Source organism: Opisthocomus hoazin, chromosome 1 (genome assembly GCF_030867145.1).
Source record: "Opisthocomus hoazin isolate bOpiHoa1 chromosome 1, bOpiHoa1.hap1, whole genome shotgun sequence".
Taxonomy (NCBI): Eukaryota; Metazoa; Chordata; class Aves; order Opisthocomiformes; family Opisthocomidae; genus Opisthocomus; species Opisthocomus hoazin.
In genome coordinates this window covers 18,655,897-18,669,708 of record NC_134414.1, presented here as the reverse complement: position 1 = coordinate 18,669,708, position 13,812 = coordinate 18,655,897, and the positions used below count along the sequence as shown (strand labels likewise).

The 13,812-nt window shown below is 39.8% G+C and overlaps 1 protein-coding gene across 4 annotated transcripts in view; it reads right to left on the bottom strand.

Moving 5' to 3' along the window:
- YAP1 (Yes1 associated transcriptional regulator) overlaps positions 1 to 13,812 on the bottom strand; it is a 92,937-nt gene that overhangs the window by 42,331 nt on the left and 36,794 nt on the right. For all 4 annotated transcript variants that reach the window (XM_075417893.1, XM_075417915.1, XM_075417899.1 and 1 more), the window contains exon 3: positions 1,500 to 1,615. In XM_075417893.1, the coding sequence (XP_075274008.1) occupies positions 1,500 to 1,615 (116 nt within the window). The remainder of the gene's footprint in view (positions 1 to 1,499; positions 1,616 to 13,812) is intronic.

Here is a 13,812-nt window from a genome sequence, read left to right as displayed (position 1 = left end):
TCCTCATGTACTGATTGCTATATTATCTTTTAGATTTTTACCCCCTACAACTAACCAGTTTATTTTTTTGCTAAGGACGCTTCAGTTCTAGGTACATATAATAAATCCTACTTCACTAACAATATTTTTTCCTGTTAATTCTTGGTACAATGGAAGGTTTGAGGAGCTATCTTAAACCACAGAATTTATGTTAATATTCAAATGGCAAGCATCTAGTTTTAGCACAAATAAGATAATCCAAAAGGCAAGAGAGACCAAAGGAATTGTTTCTTTTCTCCTATACTCTGTTCTTGAGAAGTGTCCCTGCAAAAACGTGACAACTTTATTGCTGCACGTTTCCTGGGATATACTTACAGAAAAAATAATCACAGATACTGTATTTTCACATCAGAGCCTGAGACCTTAACTGCTCTGAAGCATTACTTCCTGAACTTGAACAGGACTCTCATGTTTCAGGATAATCCAACCTCCTGGCTGAGCCAGCAAAAAGTTTGATTTGCTTCCCCTTTAACACTCAGTCATGAACAGCACCGTTTGGTCACGCCTGTTAATCTTTTGGTATTGTCTGCAGCCTATGAATTGCAGCATGAAACAAAGCTGTCGTAACAGACAACAAAAAGCAGCACCAAAGAATAACCTTTGTGAAATACAGGAACAGCAGACATACACAAAATACAATCAGACTGTGAGAAAATAAGTAAAACATGAACCTCAGCAACAGACAGAAGGTGACAGAGCATAGGTATGAGAGCAGCAGTCAGACTAGCACAGCACCAAATTTATCTGCTTGCTCTCTGCACCATCAGGATGAGAGAGGTCTGAAAATATACAGCAGATTCTATAGCAAGAACAAGCACACTTTACTGCTGTCTAGCAACGGCCCCCCCAGACTAGCTGAAAAACAATTCTTTATTCCAGGAAATGCTATCAGACTTCCTCAGCTAGAGGAATAATCATCATGATACAGGATTTTGGAAGTGATAGGAAAATATATTTTCCAGGTGTTTGTTTTATTCATTTAGGGAAGACAGGAAAAAATCAGATGTTTATAACAAATGTAGGAATTGTAAATGATTGGGAGTATACCAAGTCTGGGAAGTGAGCAAGGGGAGGCAGAAGAACACTGCAGAAGCACCACAGCTTTAATGCAAATTGATACTAATTTAATGGAAATTCTGATCTTCATAAATTTAACAGCATTTTCAGTCAGAAGAATTCAAGACAAAAAATTTTGCTTCCTTAAATGTTTGAATCATCCATTTGAAAAAATAGAAACACAAGCCAAAGATCTACAGGATACTTTCTGCTGACATCATAAATATTATACAAATTCTCTTACCTCAAGTATCAGCCTCTTGCTTGACGCATCAGGTATCAACAAATTTAAAGTTTAAAACCAGAAGGACAATTATGAGATTTGAACTCCCTCCCCCATGATCAAAACAGCTAGTGCTATCTTCATTTGTATCATCTTTTTCATAAATACCAATTTTGCTTACCCGATGCTGAGTTCATGATGTTCTGCTGCACGGAAGGACTGGTGGGAGCTGTAACATTCATCTGCGAAAGCATGGCCTTCCTAGGATCTTGCCATGTTGTTGTTTGATCAATGTGACTAAGACAAAACAAAGCCAGAGTTAGGACAGTCATGCATTCACAACAAGGACCCGCGAGCACAGAAAGTTTAACAACAAAAGGTTAAGCCTGCCAATAGCAGTCACAGTCAAAACCAAGCACGAACTGCTCGGACTCTTTCCAAGCATCAGGGTATGTCAGATTCTCAAACCCTTACTCTGGCCACCACCATTTTCCCAACAAACAGCCATGGCGATCAGAGCTAGAGCAACGGTAAGATAAGACTCAACATGACCATCCTAAGTTAGACTGTTGTACCATAACTAGATGTTGTACCCATGAACTAAACATTCTCTTCCTTTTCTCTTTGATTAGTCACTTGACATGTTTAAATGTGACTTCAAAGTCTTTCAAACCAAGCCAGTTATGTATGGAATCTCAAGCACAGTCCAGTAACTTGGCATGATGAGTTCACATTCAGTGTCTAGGGAGTTGTAATGAACTGCCTAGTGAGTAATTATTCGTCTTCCCAAACTTTCTGTGCGTAGCCCACATCCTCGGATTCTCTGATGGACTATTCCCCCTCAACACTGACAACTGAACACTCTCTCCGTGGCAATTTGAGTATCCAGTCGCACTAGAGCAGTAATATGGAAGCGATGTGCCTTTCAACTTCACGTGAAGAGATGAGGACAGCTGGACAGCCGAGTAACCCAGCAAGCCCTCTGCAGAACCTAATTACAAAACCTTGGCAGCTTAGATTACTCTGAAAAGACTGGAAAGTACATTCAGCGCTGTCATTCACAAAAGCATTCAATTCAATGAAAATACAGAAGTGTAATGAATGATTACTTCACCTTTTGAGTATGCGATTAGCATGTTTTGTTAATGAATAACGAATGCAGGCTATTCCTAACAAGCATCAACATTATCTTGATACCATTAAGCAACACTACTCCAAGAAGTACATGTGGACAAAAATAAAACTACTAATACACACTGAGCGTTGATAAAAAAGTTTGTTATCGATTCATTTAGAACTGGTATAAAACTCATATTCAAGTAGGATTGTTCTCAGTTAGAATCCAATGCATCGCTACCTTAGTACCATTCTTTCCTTATGTTAACAATCCTTGAAGTTACATTTTTCTGGATTACATGGAATGACCATTTTCATTTACTTCAGCAAAACCACAACATTTAAATCTGCAATATAAGTTCTAAGGGTGATCTGAGTTCAAAACTAGGTACTCCAACTCACACCTCTGCTTTGTACCCATGTCTTGCATTGTGCTCTCAGTATCTTGGTGGATCAATGTGTATTTGTACTGAACGATCAGTCAGGATGTAGATTTTCCATCTTTTTGTTGGGATTAAATAATAATTGTGCAGCAATTGTTCCCAATTCACAGTTTCTCTTATTTTAAAGCATATTCAAGTTCAGGAGCTGGTACTGTATTATTTTAGACATTCTGATGGGATAAATAATTCAGATTTGTCACCTCAACACCAGCATTTTTGTGGACACTGACACCTGACCTTGCCACCTAGCTCTCCACCAATACAAAAGGAACCTACGTAAGCACTGATAGGACATAATTCATTTGATCAATTTAAGGAACATATTGAAGGTGAACCAGTATTTTCTCCTTCAAGAAGAGGACCTAAGTTATCCAGGTCAAATACAGTGACATTAGAAGAGATGAATCCCAAACTTTGTTTATGTGTATGTGTGACCACAACATCCAAAAGCTCTAGTGATAAATGAAGAGCTCATCACAGGTCAAACCGGACGAACAAAACAGAATATTATTTTCTCCCTGCCCTAAGCAACAAATAGCTATGCAACTATTAAATGTTTTTAACAAGTTCTTTGATGTTCAAAAAGCTGGTATTTTCCCCCAAAATACTAAATTTTGTAACTACTTTCATCATTTCAAACAAGGGAGAATGAATAGATACAAATGCAGAAATCACAAAATGGGGTAGTAGTCACCAAACCAATTATGATGTAGAACTATTCATCACATTCTAGTAATTGAAGGCACTTTCTCTTATAAGGTAGAAGGTATCATCAAGTGGCTTTTTAAAAAGTTTTAAGATGTGTATATTTCACCCTCTCTAAACACACACACACACATACAATTCCAGGTCAGAGACTTACAGACACGCTATAGCAGGGTCATTAAATAGGCAGGAATGTTACCTGTACAAAAATGTAACAGTAAACAAAGCTCTGCTTTGTCTACATGTGGCAACTACTGCCAGCTTTCCCTTGTGCACAGGAAACCCCTTGTTACTACAGCATTAAAATGGTATCACTGCCATGTTAGCTTCCACAATACAGCTCATTTAATACAGGTACTGTTACGCACACTGCATCTTTGGTTGCGTATGTTTTCCAACATTCAGCTCCACTGAGAAACATGTCACATGCAGCAAGACTTCTTTATTTCCTTTTTAACTTATTTATTTATACACCAGGGCACAACGTAGTAGACTGCCCTACATATACCGGACTATACAGAAACCTTCATACCAGAGAACATTTTTTCACTTTTCTGCTGGTCAATTTTGCAAAGCAATGAAAGCAGGTAAAAATAATACAGATGTAAAAACACTGCACAGCAATGCTTCACAGACCATGTGTTTAAATTACAGTACCAGCATGTGCTATTCCTCCCCTCTTTGTTACATTTGCTCAACTGAGTTCTGGGAACAGTGGAAACTGGGAAAACACCACTGCACCCATGATTATGCATTCGTTTATTTCCATTTAACTCCTATAAAAATCCACGTAATACTATGAAATCATAAAATGTCTACATAAGTACATATTTTATAGCCTTTGTTTTTACACGCTATTTGAGTGCGGAGTAAGAAACAGGAGGAAAAAAGTTGTCTCGCTGCATTACAGAATGATTTCTGCAGTTAACTGCAGGAACACACGGAAACAACATTCATCAGTTTTTCCAAACATATCCGAATACTGGACAGATGAATGGACTATGGGAGAAGCAGTTTTAAAAGTACCTCCAATTCTGAGCACAAAGACAGCGTTATCGATTCTTCAAGACCACTTAAGCATACCACACAAGGCACAGTTAATGTTAATATGGAGTTGTTAACACGGATAGCTATTTTAGGCAGTAGCAGCTTCCAACTTCTCCCTAGCTGACCATCACCTGAGAAAGTCATCATGTTCCTTACTTTACCAGCTAAACTCCAACCAGCAGCCTTCTTGGAGTGAAGAGCCACAGAAGAACAGTCTCCAAGTAAGCAAGCTGGTTACATTAAAATCATACTAATCATAAGGCTGGCTCAATAAGGCAAACTCTTTGTCGCCTCCCACTCGGCTCTGTGTTTCCTGACCTACAGATCCATTTCCCACCTTACACCTTCCCTCAAATGCTTTCTCTTCAACCTCCACCAAACCACGGTCTTTACATGTACCTTACCTGCTCCATATCCTGAATTTTCGAATGTTATGTACTAGGAAACCACCCAAAACACAACACTACAGATCAGTTTTCTCCACAGCTTCCAGTTTATGCTTATCAACTTACGGAACACAAAGCAGGCAAACCCCCACTTACATGTATGAAATGTTTAAATAAATTCTAGTACTGCAGGAAGGAATACAGGTCTTCATTTGTTCAGTATCTGCAGCATGTGCACCAGGGTAACTTCCTACAAACTCTCTGTATCTCTCCTTATTGAGTTAAGTACGGAAACAGGACATTCTCCACAGGTAAAGATCTTTCCCTCTGTTTTGCAAAGCAGCACAAAAACGGCCTAAATAGATGTAATAACAAGAACTCTGACACCAACACTATGTTATCTTTCCCTGCACTAAACTGTTTTTTTTCCATAGTAGCTGTCTTACGTAACAACTGCCCCAGTCCTTATATTCAGTATCTTCCATTTCACATAACCTGAGCCACATCTTGACAAAGCACTACTGTCAACCTCAAAATGTTTTCAGAAATTTTAGCAAACCAATGAAATGAATCAATGAAACATATAAATCAGCCATTATGTTTAGTTCAGTACTATCAAATTAAACCTAAATTCTACCTACTAATGAACTAGAATCACAGCTCTGTAGTGTGCGAAGAGAACAAAATGAGTAAATATTCTTGGAATTAAACTCAACATCTCTAGGACAACCAAACAATGTAAGACATTTTACTTCATAGAATAAATTGTTAAATCCAACATCTTGCTATCAGAAACTATCTATTACTGTTCATTTGTGCCTAGGTGAAGCAAAATCCTTGTTAAATCAGAAAATGTTGTATAAACTAAGGAAATCAACTTAGACTGTACCATAAACGTAGGTCTATGGTAACAGGCCTTAGAAAAAGAAAGCTAAAACACCCATAACACACTAAAGATCTGTTAGCAAACTTATGTCAACTCTGGTATCAAGCAGAGTGACTGTTCCAAGCCACACCACCCCCCACCAAAAAGCACTTTCAAAGTGTTGTGCATTATTAAAAATATGAAGCTGCCGCTCCCCACTCATCCCCAAGTTTTACAGCCATACCATATACAAATTATTCACATATTGACAAGAACAACTTTAATGAAAAGAAAGATGATCTCATTTTAAGCACACAAAGAGCATTTCTGCAGTTACTAAGAATCGGAATTTCTAATTGAAAGACATCTTTACTGGCATTAAACACTATCACACTGAAGATTTGTCACATTCAATTCCTAACCTAATTTTAAAGAGTTCTTGGTTTGGATTTGGTTTTGGTTTGTGTTTTGTTTGGGTTTCAGGGGGTGGGGGGACTGTGGGATTTTTGGTTTGGTTTGTTTGTTGTCTTTTGGGTTTTTTTTTTTTTTCAAAGAGAACAGAAAAGCAGCAGGAGATCCAGAGACACCTCCTCCCCAAAAATCATATCTGCTACTTTTTATTTACAATAACCTTCAGATGATAAGAGATTAATAAAATAAAACCATTCCTAAAAAGAGAACTGATCTGACTTTGCACAAAGTGTGATATACTTTCACTTTTGGACTCCAGTTGCTGCACTGAAAAGACATGAACTGTGTTATTGCAAGTCACGTCAGAAATGAACTGACACACAAAGGACACAAAAAATTAATTAAATCCTTCAAGAAAGACTTATCTAAGAGGCCTTCAGTTTTGACATTCCATCATATTTATTGCAACTACAGTGAGCCTGTTAGTAGGCACACTTTTCAAGGTATGTTGAGGAACTCATTAATATAACAATTCTCAGTCATTACAAAACCATGATTCTTTTGTCCTCTTTTTTTGCCTTTATTCGGATAAAGTCACCTTATACACAGTGTACATCTTTTGTGTATATACACTGTACATCATTTGCAGTGAGAACTTTCATAAGAAAAGATCGTCTCATAAAAGATATTACTAACCTAAGCAGGTCAGAAATTGCCAGATTATTTTACTAAAATGTATAACAGGAATGTGCCATTAGAAAGAAAAAGCAAAAGACGGTGAACAGACATTTTAATCTTAGCTACCAGAAGAACATACTACATGAAATTTCTGCAACAGCAAAAAAATAAAGAGGTCTAGTCTAGGTATAAAAGAATACAAACAAGGCAGAACAAATCATCCATCGCTTCTCTTTGCATATGGACATGATTCTTCATAAAACGACATTTCAAATAACTAGTCACCAACATTCAGAAAGACAAGTTGTTCTTCAGTATAAAATCGTCACCATAAAAAAAACTACATGAGTATCTCAATAAAACAATGTTTGTGTTTGACAGTGTAGACAAGACTTATACTTTAAGTCTGTGAGAAAATTATTTGAAGTCTCTGTTGAAGTTGAGATGATTAACTTGGATTTTGCTCTTCAGATTTTTGGGACTGTTTTAGGAATTCACTGGAAATCCTGTTTTATTAAAAGTAAAACACAAGCACACACCATTGAACACATCATGACAGACCTACCAAAACTCCTGACTTGGTACTGTGTACTTTCTGTATTGGGAAATAGGACAGGGAAGTCTCTGTGTAACACAAGCAAGTGCACAAATGAAGCTAAACCTAATTATTTTCTATACCTGGTGTGAAATCTCAACTTTTCATTATATCCCAAACATTAACTGCTCCATCAACAAGCGTGTCACCTACTATTCTGGTTTACCTTAAATGACTGAGTTACAGATTCTATTCCTTCGTATTTTTTCCTCTGTCTTCCTAACCAGCTGGTTTCCTCAATCCAGGTAACGCACAATTTCCTGAAAGGTTTTCCCTTTTTATTTCTTTTCAGTGAAAAACTTCAAAGATTACATGAATCATGACCAGACTAAGTGTGTCCTCATAAATGCAATTACTGAATTATATTAGAGCTATCACCAGCACATTTTAGTACATCAGGACTTGATATATATACTGAAAGTTAGTTCTCCTGGTGCCACCAGGAGAAACCGAGTATTTCTGCTCTTGAAACTACGACAAATTGCCTCCAAAAAAAAAAAAAAAAAAAAAAAAAAAAAAAAAAATCAACTTCAAACTAACCCTTTTGCCAAATCTTATACAAATTTGTCCTGTGCATAGGCAGCGTAGGTTACCTGCAAGATATCCCCCTACCTATCATTCTGGCTGGCACAGAAGAAACCAAAATACCTTCTGCAGAGCTCTAACCTCTACCGTAGAATCACAAACATGGTGGTCGACCGTAGGGAAGCCGTGAAAGTGACAGTACCTACTAATTCAAGAGCAGAGCTGGATGCAAATTCCTACGCAGGGCCACAATAGCTATGCCAAGACCAGCCTGACATGGCAGATGGGCTACGGGACCCCACACGGGAATCTTCCGCAGTTGGTTTAGAATGGGATGAAAGAAAAAGTTTAGAGTAGAAACAGCCTCGGCATGAACTGTTCTGATTACCACTCCCAAAACTGGAGTGTAGCGCACAGAGATTTCTGGGTTGCGGCTGACGATGCCCTTAAGATATTACACACAATGGAATAGATTCAGCTTTGCCTGAGGGTAGCAGCTGTGACATTCTTTGTGCACCCTTTTCTCTACCCTACTCAGGGGATTTCAAGAATTGGAAAAGATTAAAACATGAAGCAAAGTCTTCAGCTATATGGGGCACTGTTAGTTAGGCCTTGCTGAGTTAAGAGTGAAGTACATTTCTTTGCAAATGGTGTAACAAAAGTTACAGATTTATACCTTAAGTATCATTAATACATTGTTGGAGATGACACAAATTTCAATTCCAAGCAGCAACAGTAAATAGAAAAGCCTGAAGGGGAAGCGAGACAGCCCTGTTAAGCAATTATCTCTACCCCCAATTCAGTCCTCCATAAACACTTCCCTAAATTTGCAACACTATTATACAAGGAGACACAATTAAAGTGGCCCAAGATCCTTTAAGGACTTTCCAGCTGTCTTTGTAAATAACAAATCCAACAAAAGGAAGAGCTGTTGGTCATACAGCAATGAAAATGTTATCCGCTGAGAGATGATATTCCACTCCTTGCTTTAGGAAAGTACTGTGTTTCCACTTGTCCTCCCTACATTAACTTGCAATATTTCCTTAGGTTTCAGGATTATTACAGCCTAATATATATACAGGCATACAGCAGTAAAATTCCCAACTTCATCATCTGTTTCCCAAAAAAGTCAGAAAAAAACCCTAAAATCCCTAAGACAGTTTCTCTCTTAAGGACAGTAATGTCTCCAGGCATGGCCTAATTGCCTTGAAGAAACAGAGATAAAAGTTTCTGAATATTGCTGCAATACACCATATGGCTGTATTTTTGCATTCTCCATATTCTTTCTTCTGCTTGACGGGTCTTTACATATAAACTAAAGAAAGCTTGTGTTAGACTACTTCATCTATGCTACTGATGATGTCCTCTGACCAAATCATATCACAGGCATACAACGACAGAGAACATACCGGTGATATGACAGTAGACAGCTCTATCCTGCTTCCAGCTTCCAAAGCATACCTTAAAATCAACGCGCGGTTGTTCCGTGTGCAATCGTGTATTGTGCCACAGCTGAGATTTCATTAACTTTGAGACAGAACACAAGCAAAATGTATGAGAATGGTGGGCATTTCAAAAAGGGTAGAAAGGAAGACCCTGGGAACTACCGACCTGTCAGCCTCACCTCTGTGCCTAGAAGATCATGGAACAGATCCTCCTAGAAGATATGCTAAGGCACATGGAGGCCAGGGAGGTGATTCGAGACAGCCAGCATGGCTTCACCAAGGGCAAGTCCTGCCTCACCAACCTAGTGGCTTTCTATGATGGTGTAACAACAAGGGTGGACAAGGGAAAACCAATGGACGTCATCTATCTGGATTTTTGTAAAGCCTTTAACACAGTCCCCCACAACATCCTTCTCTCTAAATTGGAGAGCCATGGATTTGATGGGTGGACCGTTCGGTGGATAAGGAATGGGTTGGATGGTCGCAGCCAAAGGGTAGTGGTCAACGGCTCAATGTCCAGATGGAGACCAGTGACGAGTGGAGTCCCTCAGGGGTCCATACTGAGACCGGTGCTGTTCAATATATTTATCAATGACATGGACAGCGACATCGAGTGTACCCTCAGCAAGTTTGCAGATGACACGAAGCTGAGTGCTACGGTCGAGACACCAGAAGGACGGGATGCCATCCAGTGGGACCTGTACAAGCTGGAGAGGTGGGCCTGTGTGAACCTCATGAGGTTCAACACAGCTAAGTGCAAGGTCCTACACCTGGGTCGGGGTAATTCCCGCTATCAATACAGGCTGGGGGATGAAAGGATTGAGAGCAGCCCTGCTGAGAGGGACTTGGGGGTACTGATAGACGAAAGGCTAGACATGAGCCGGCAATGTGCGCTGGCAGCCCAGAGGGCCAACCGTGTCCTGGGCTGCATCAGGAGAAGCGTGGCCAGCAGGTCGAGAGAGGTGATTCTGCCCCTCTACTCTGCTCTGGTGAGACCCCACGTGGAGTACTGCGTTCAGCTCTGGAGCCCTCAGCACAAGAAAGACATGGAACTGTTGGAGCGGGTCCAAAGGAGGGCTACAAAAATGATCCGAGGGCTGGAGCACCTCTCCTATGAGGACAGACTGAGAGAGTTGGGCTTGTTCAGCCTGGAGAAGAGAAGGCTGCAGGGAGACCTGATTGCAGCCTTTCAGTACTTAAAGGGAGCCTGTAGGAAAGATGGGGACAATCTGTTTAGTAGAGACAACAGTGACAGGACGAGGGGTAATGTTTTTAAACTAAAACAGGGTAGGTTTAGGCTGGATATAAGGAAGAAATTCTTCACAATGAGGGTGGTGAAACACTGGAACGGGTTGCCCAGAGAGGTAGTGGAGGCCCCATCCCTGGAAACATTCAAGCCCAGGTTGGACAGGGCTCTGAGCAACCTGATCTAGTTAGCGGTGTCCCTGCTCTCTGCTGGGGGGTTGGACTAAATGACCTCTAGGGGTCCCTTCCAACTCAAAACTTTCTATGACTCTATGATCCTGTTAACCTGGGAAGAGAACCCGTCAGGGCTCCAGCCCCTTAATCGAAGCATGAAATGGAACCAAATATGCTATCCTATACAATTATAGTCTTAGGCAGCAGAAATTCATTCAGCAAATGGTTTGAATCTGAACTGGAACAAAGCAGTAAAGGGAACTTAAATGCCTTAAATGTCTCTGACAAAAGTCTAATTGGTGCAGCAATAGATTTTGCACACAGTCACTAAGAGTCAGGTGAGTTCTTCACAAATCCCTCTGGAATTTCTTCCTCAAGCGGCTGCAGCTTGCAAGATGGTAAGAACTACCAGAAATTCCTGAAAGCATGGCCCATAAAGCTGTGGACGCTGATACACAAAACAGAGTTTTTACAGATACATCAAATACAGTATTTAACACTCAGATATTCAAAGGCAGCCTTCATTAGCACTGGCCTGCATGCAGACTGTGCACAACACACGCACCAAGGACTTAACACCAAGCTTACTGCTCTGACTATAAACACCTCGTGGTTCTGAAGCTGCAGAACAGCATTGCTCTTCTTAGGAAAGCACTCACAGAAAGGTCCTCACTTCAGAGCGTGTAATGCCAAGAACGGACAGTGGGCAGCAGGCAGTCTAACCATACACGCATCACTAATAGAAGAGATAAAGGCATGATACGATGTTCAAAGGTAGCACCACTTTTATTACAGTGTACTCTTGAAACAACTGCCAAAGCAAAACTGGAAGCAATAACCTGCTTATTTTTGCAGCCACTATTCCGTTTCCTCTTGTCCCTCTTCCCACTCTGCAATCAAAAACCTCATGTAGAAAAATAGGGCTAGCAACACAATGCTTCGAAGTATTTTAAACTGATTCTCAAAAATACGATTCTTGGATTCCTCTGCGGATTTCCCAAATAAAATAAGATTACTTTCTGAGTATCAGAAAAAAAAAAAAAGTCGTATGAAGGCATTTTCATTTCCAGGGTTCTTTCCATTACTTTGAGAACTGGAACAAACAGCAGTACTACGGAGACTCAGAAGAAAAGTCCTTGCACCAGTTCAACCCTTTCCCAAACTCCATAAAGGACTACATAATGTGATCACATTCTGTATCACCACATTTGTTTAATTTTAAACTTGCCCTCTCAGTCCCACAGCAGAAAAAGAGCTTGTATTTAAAGAAATTAACCTCCCCCTTCTCTCCACCCTGCCCCCAAAGTTACAAAGTTTGCTTCCCGTGGCTGTCAGAAATAATCTTTCTTTCTCTCTTTAATTTTAAATGAAAGAGATAAAGATATATCACCAAGGAGGGGCAAATCTAAAGGAAGAACTGTCTCCGTTGCTATTTCAAGTGAAATTACTGGATTTGTTTAACTTCACAGATACCCTCCTACACCTCTGCTCAGCAAAGACAGAGAAGACCTCCTCAAGATGCAACCATTCTGTCTTCTGTAACACTAAAGACAAGATTACACAAACACTAACTTTCACATTATTAAGGGAAGGGCAGATGATTTTCAGAAGTGATGGGCCATAGAATCCTTTTCACTTTCTTGTCCTTTTATCTCTGAGATTCTAATCTCATTTCTCTCTCCCTAGTTAGCTCTTAAAAGTAGACAAAGCAAGAGGGAAATCAAATGCCTCTGCATGAACAAGAGCCAGGCAATTTTACGCCCCTTTCTATATACCCTATTTTTGGTTGCCTGAAGGTTTTCAAGTCAGAGAGGCTTGCCTAAGCATGCTGCAATAAAAGCTGCTATAGCCAGCTGCCTTAGTATCTAAAGGGGGTTCCTAGCAATCCTGTTGAATAACCCTGAGGCTAACTACCACCAAGGAAAACAAAATATTAAGATAAAAAGATTCTTTAGGTTTTTTCCTTATTACTCTAAGTAGGAAGTCTCAGAGGGCAGTTCAAACTGGTTGCTTGAGTGTTCAGACAAAGATCGCTCCCAGATGGCCTTGACAAGATGAGGTGACTCCAAGAAAGCAATAGGTAGGACCTACTGGAAATGAATGCATACCTTTCTGGTACAAAGAATATGTGAATCTGTTTTTCCTACCATTAATATCATTAGTATTGACAATTATTTTGAACGCACCCTTCCAAACTAACACTTCACACCCTAAATCGATGAACTGTTTAGACATCCTCAGTTTTAGTCATACGAATAGTCTTAAGGACCACTTTTTCCCTCTTCTGAGACTGCAGCTTAGCAAAAAAACAACTCCCCTATTTCCTTTCTCTATACTTACGTGTTTTTTATGTGGAGTTTTTTTTTTTTTTCCTCCTTTTTCACTTCCACTTCCTGTATTACAGGGGGTTTTTTATCCCTTTTTGACTCCTCCTTATGACCGTGTCTCAGGGAAAGCTTTTTACTTTTACAATTCAAACACTGCAGGCTGCTGAGGTTGGAGACAATTATTCTTGTTGCTGAAGACTTTGCAGGTTGCCACGTAAAACAAAGAAGAAAATTTTCCAACAGCAAGTTGCTGCCTGAGTCAGTACTTGTGAGCTACCTGCTCAGCCAACTCTAAGCAATCCTGCATACTTTACTTTTCACCAGCAGATTATTCTTTTTCATCCCCCACGCTTCAACCCCCTGGAGACAGATTTCCCAAACTGCAATGCATCAGAAGCAACAGGTTTCTCAGCATCCAGATACAACACATTGTCTAAAGGCTATGCTTTGAAAAGTTATTTTGATTTACCAATTTAACCTAGGGTGGCAAAGACAATACAGAGCAAAAGCATGAGAAGAAAATAAGCTACTT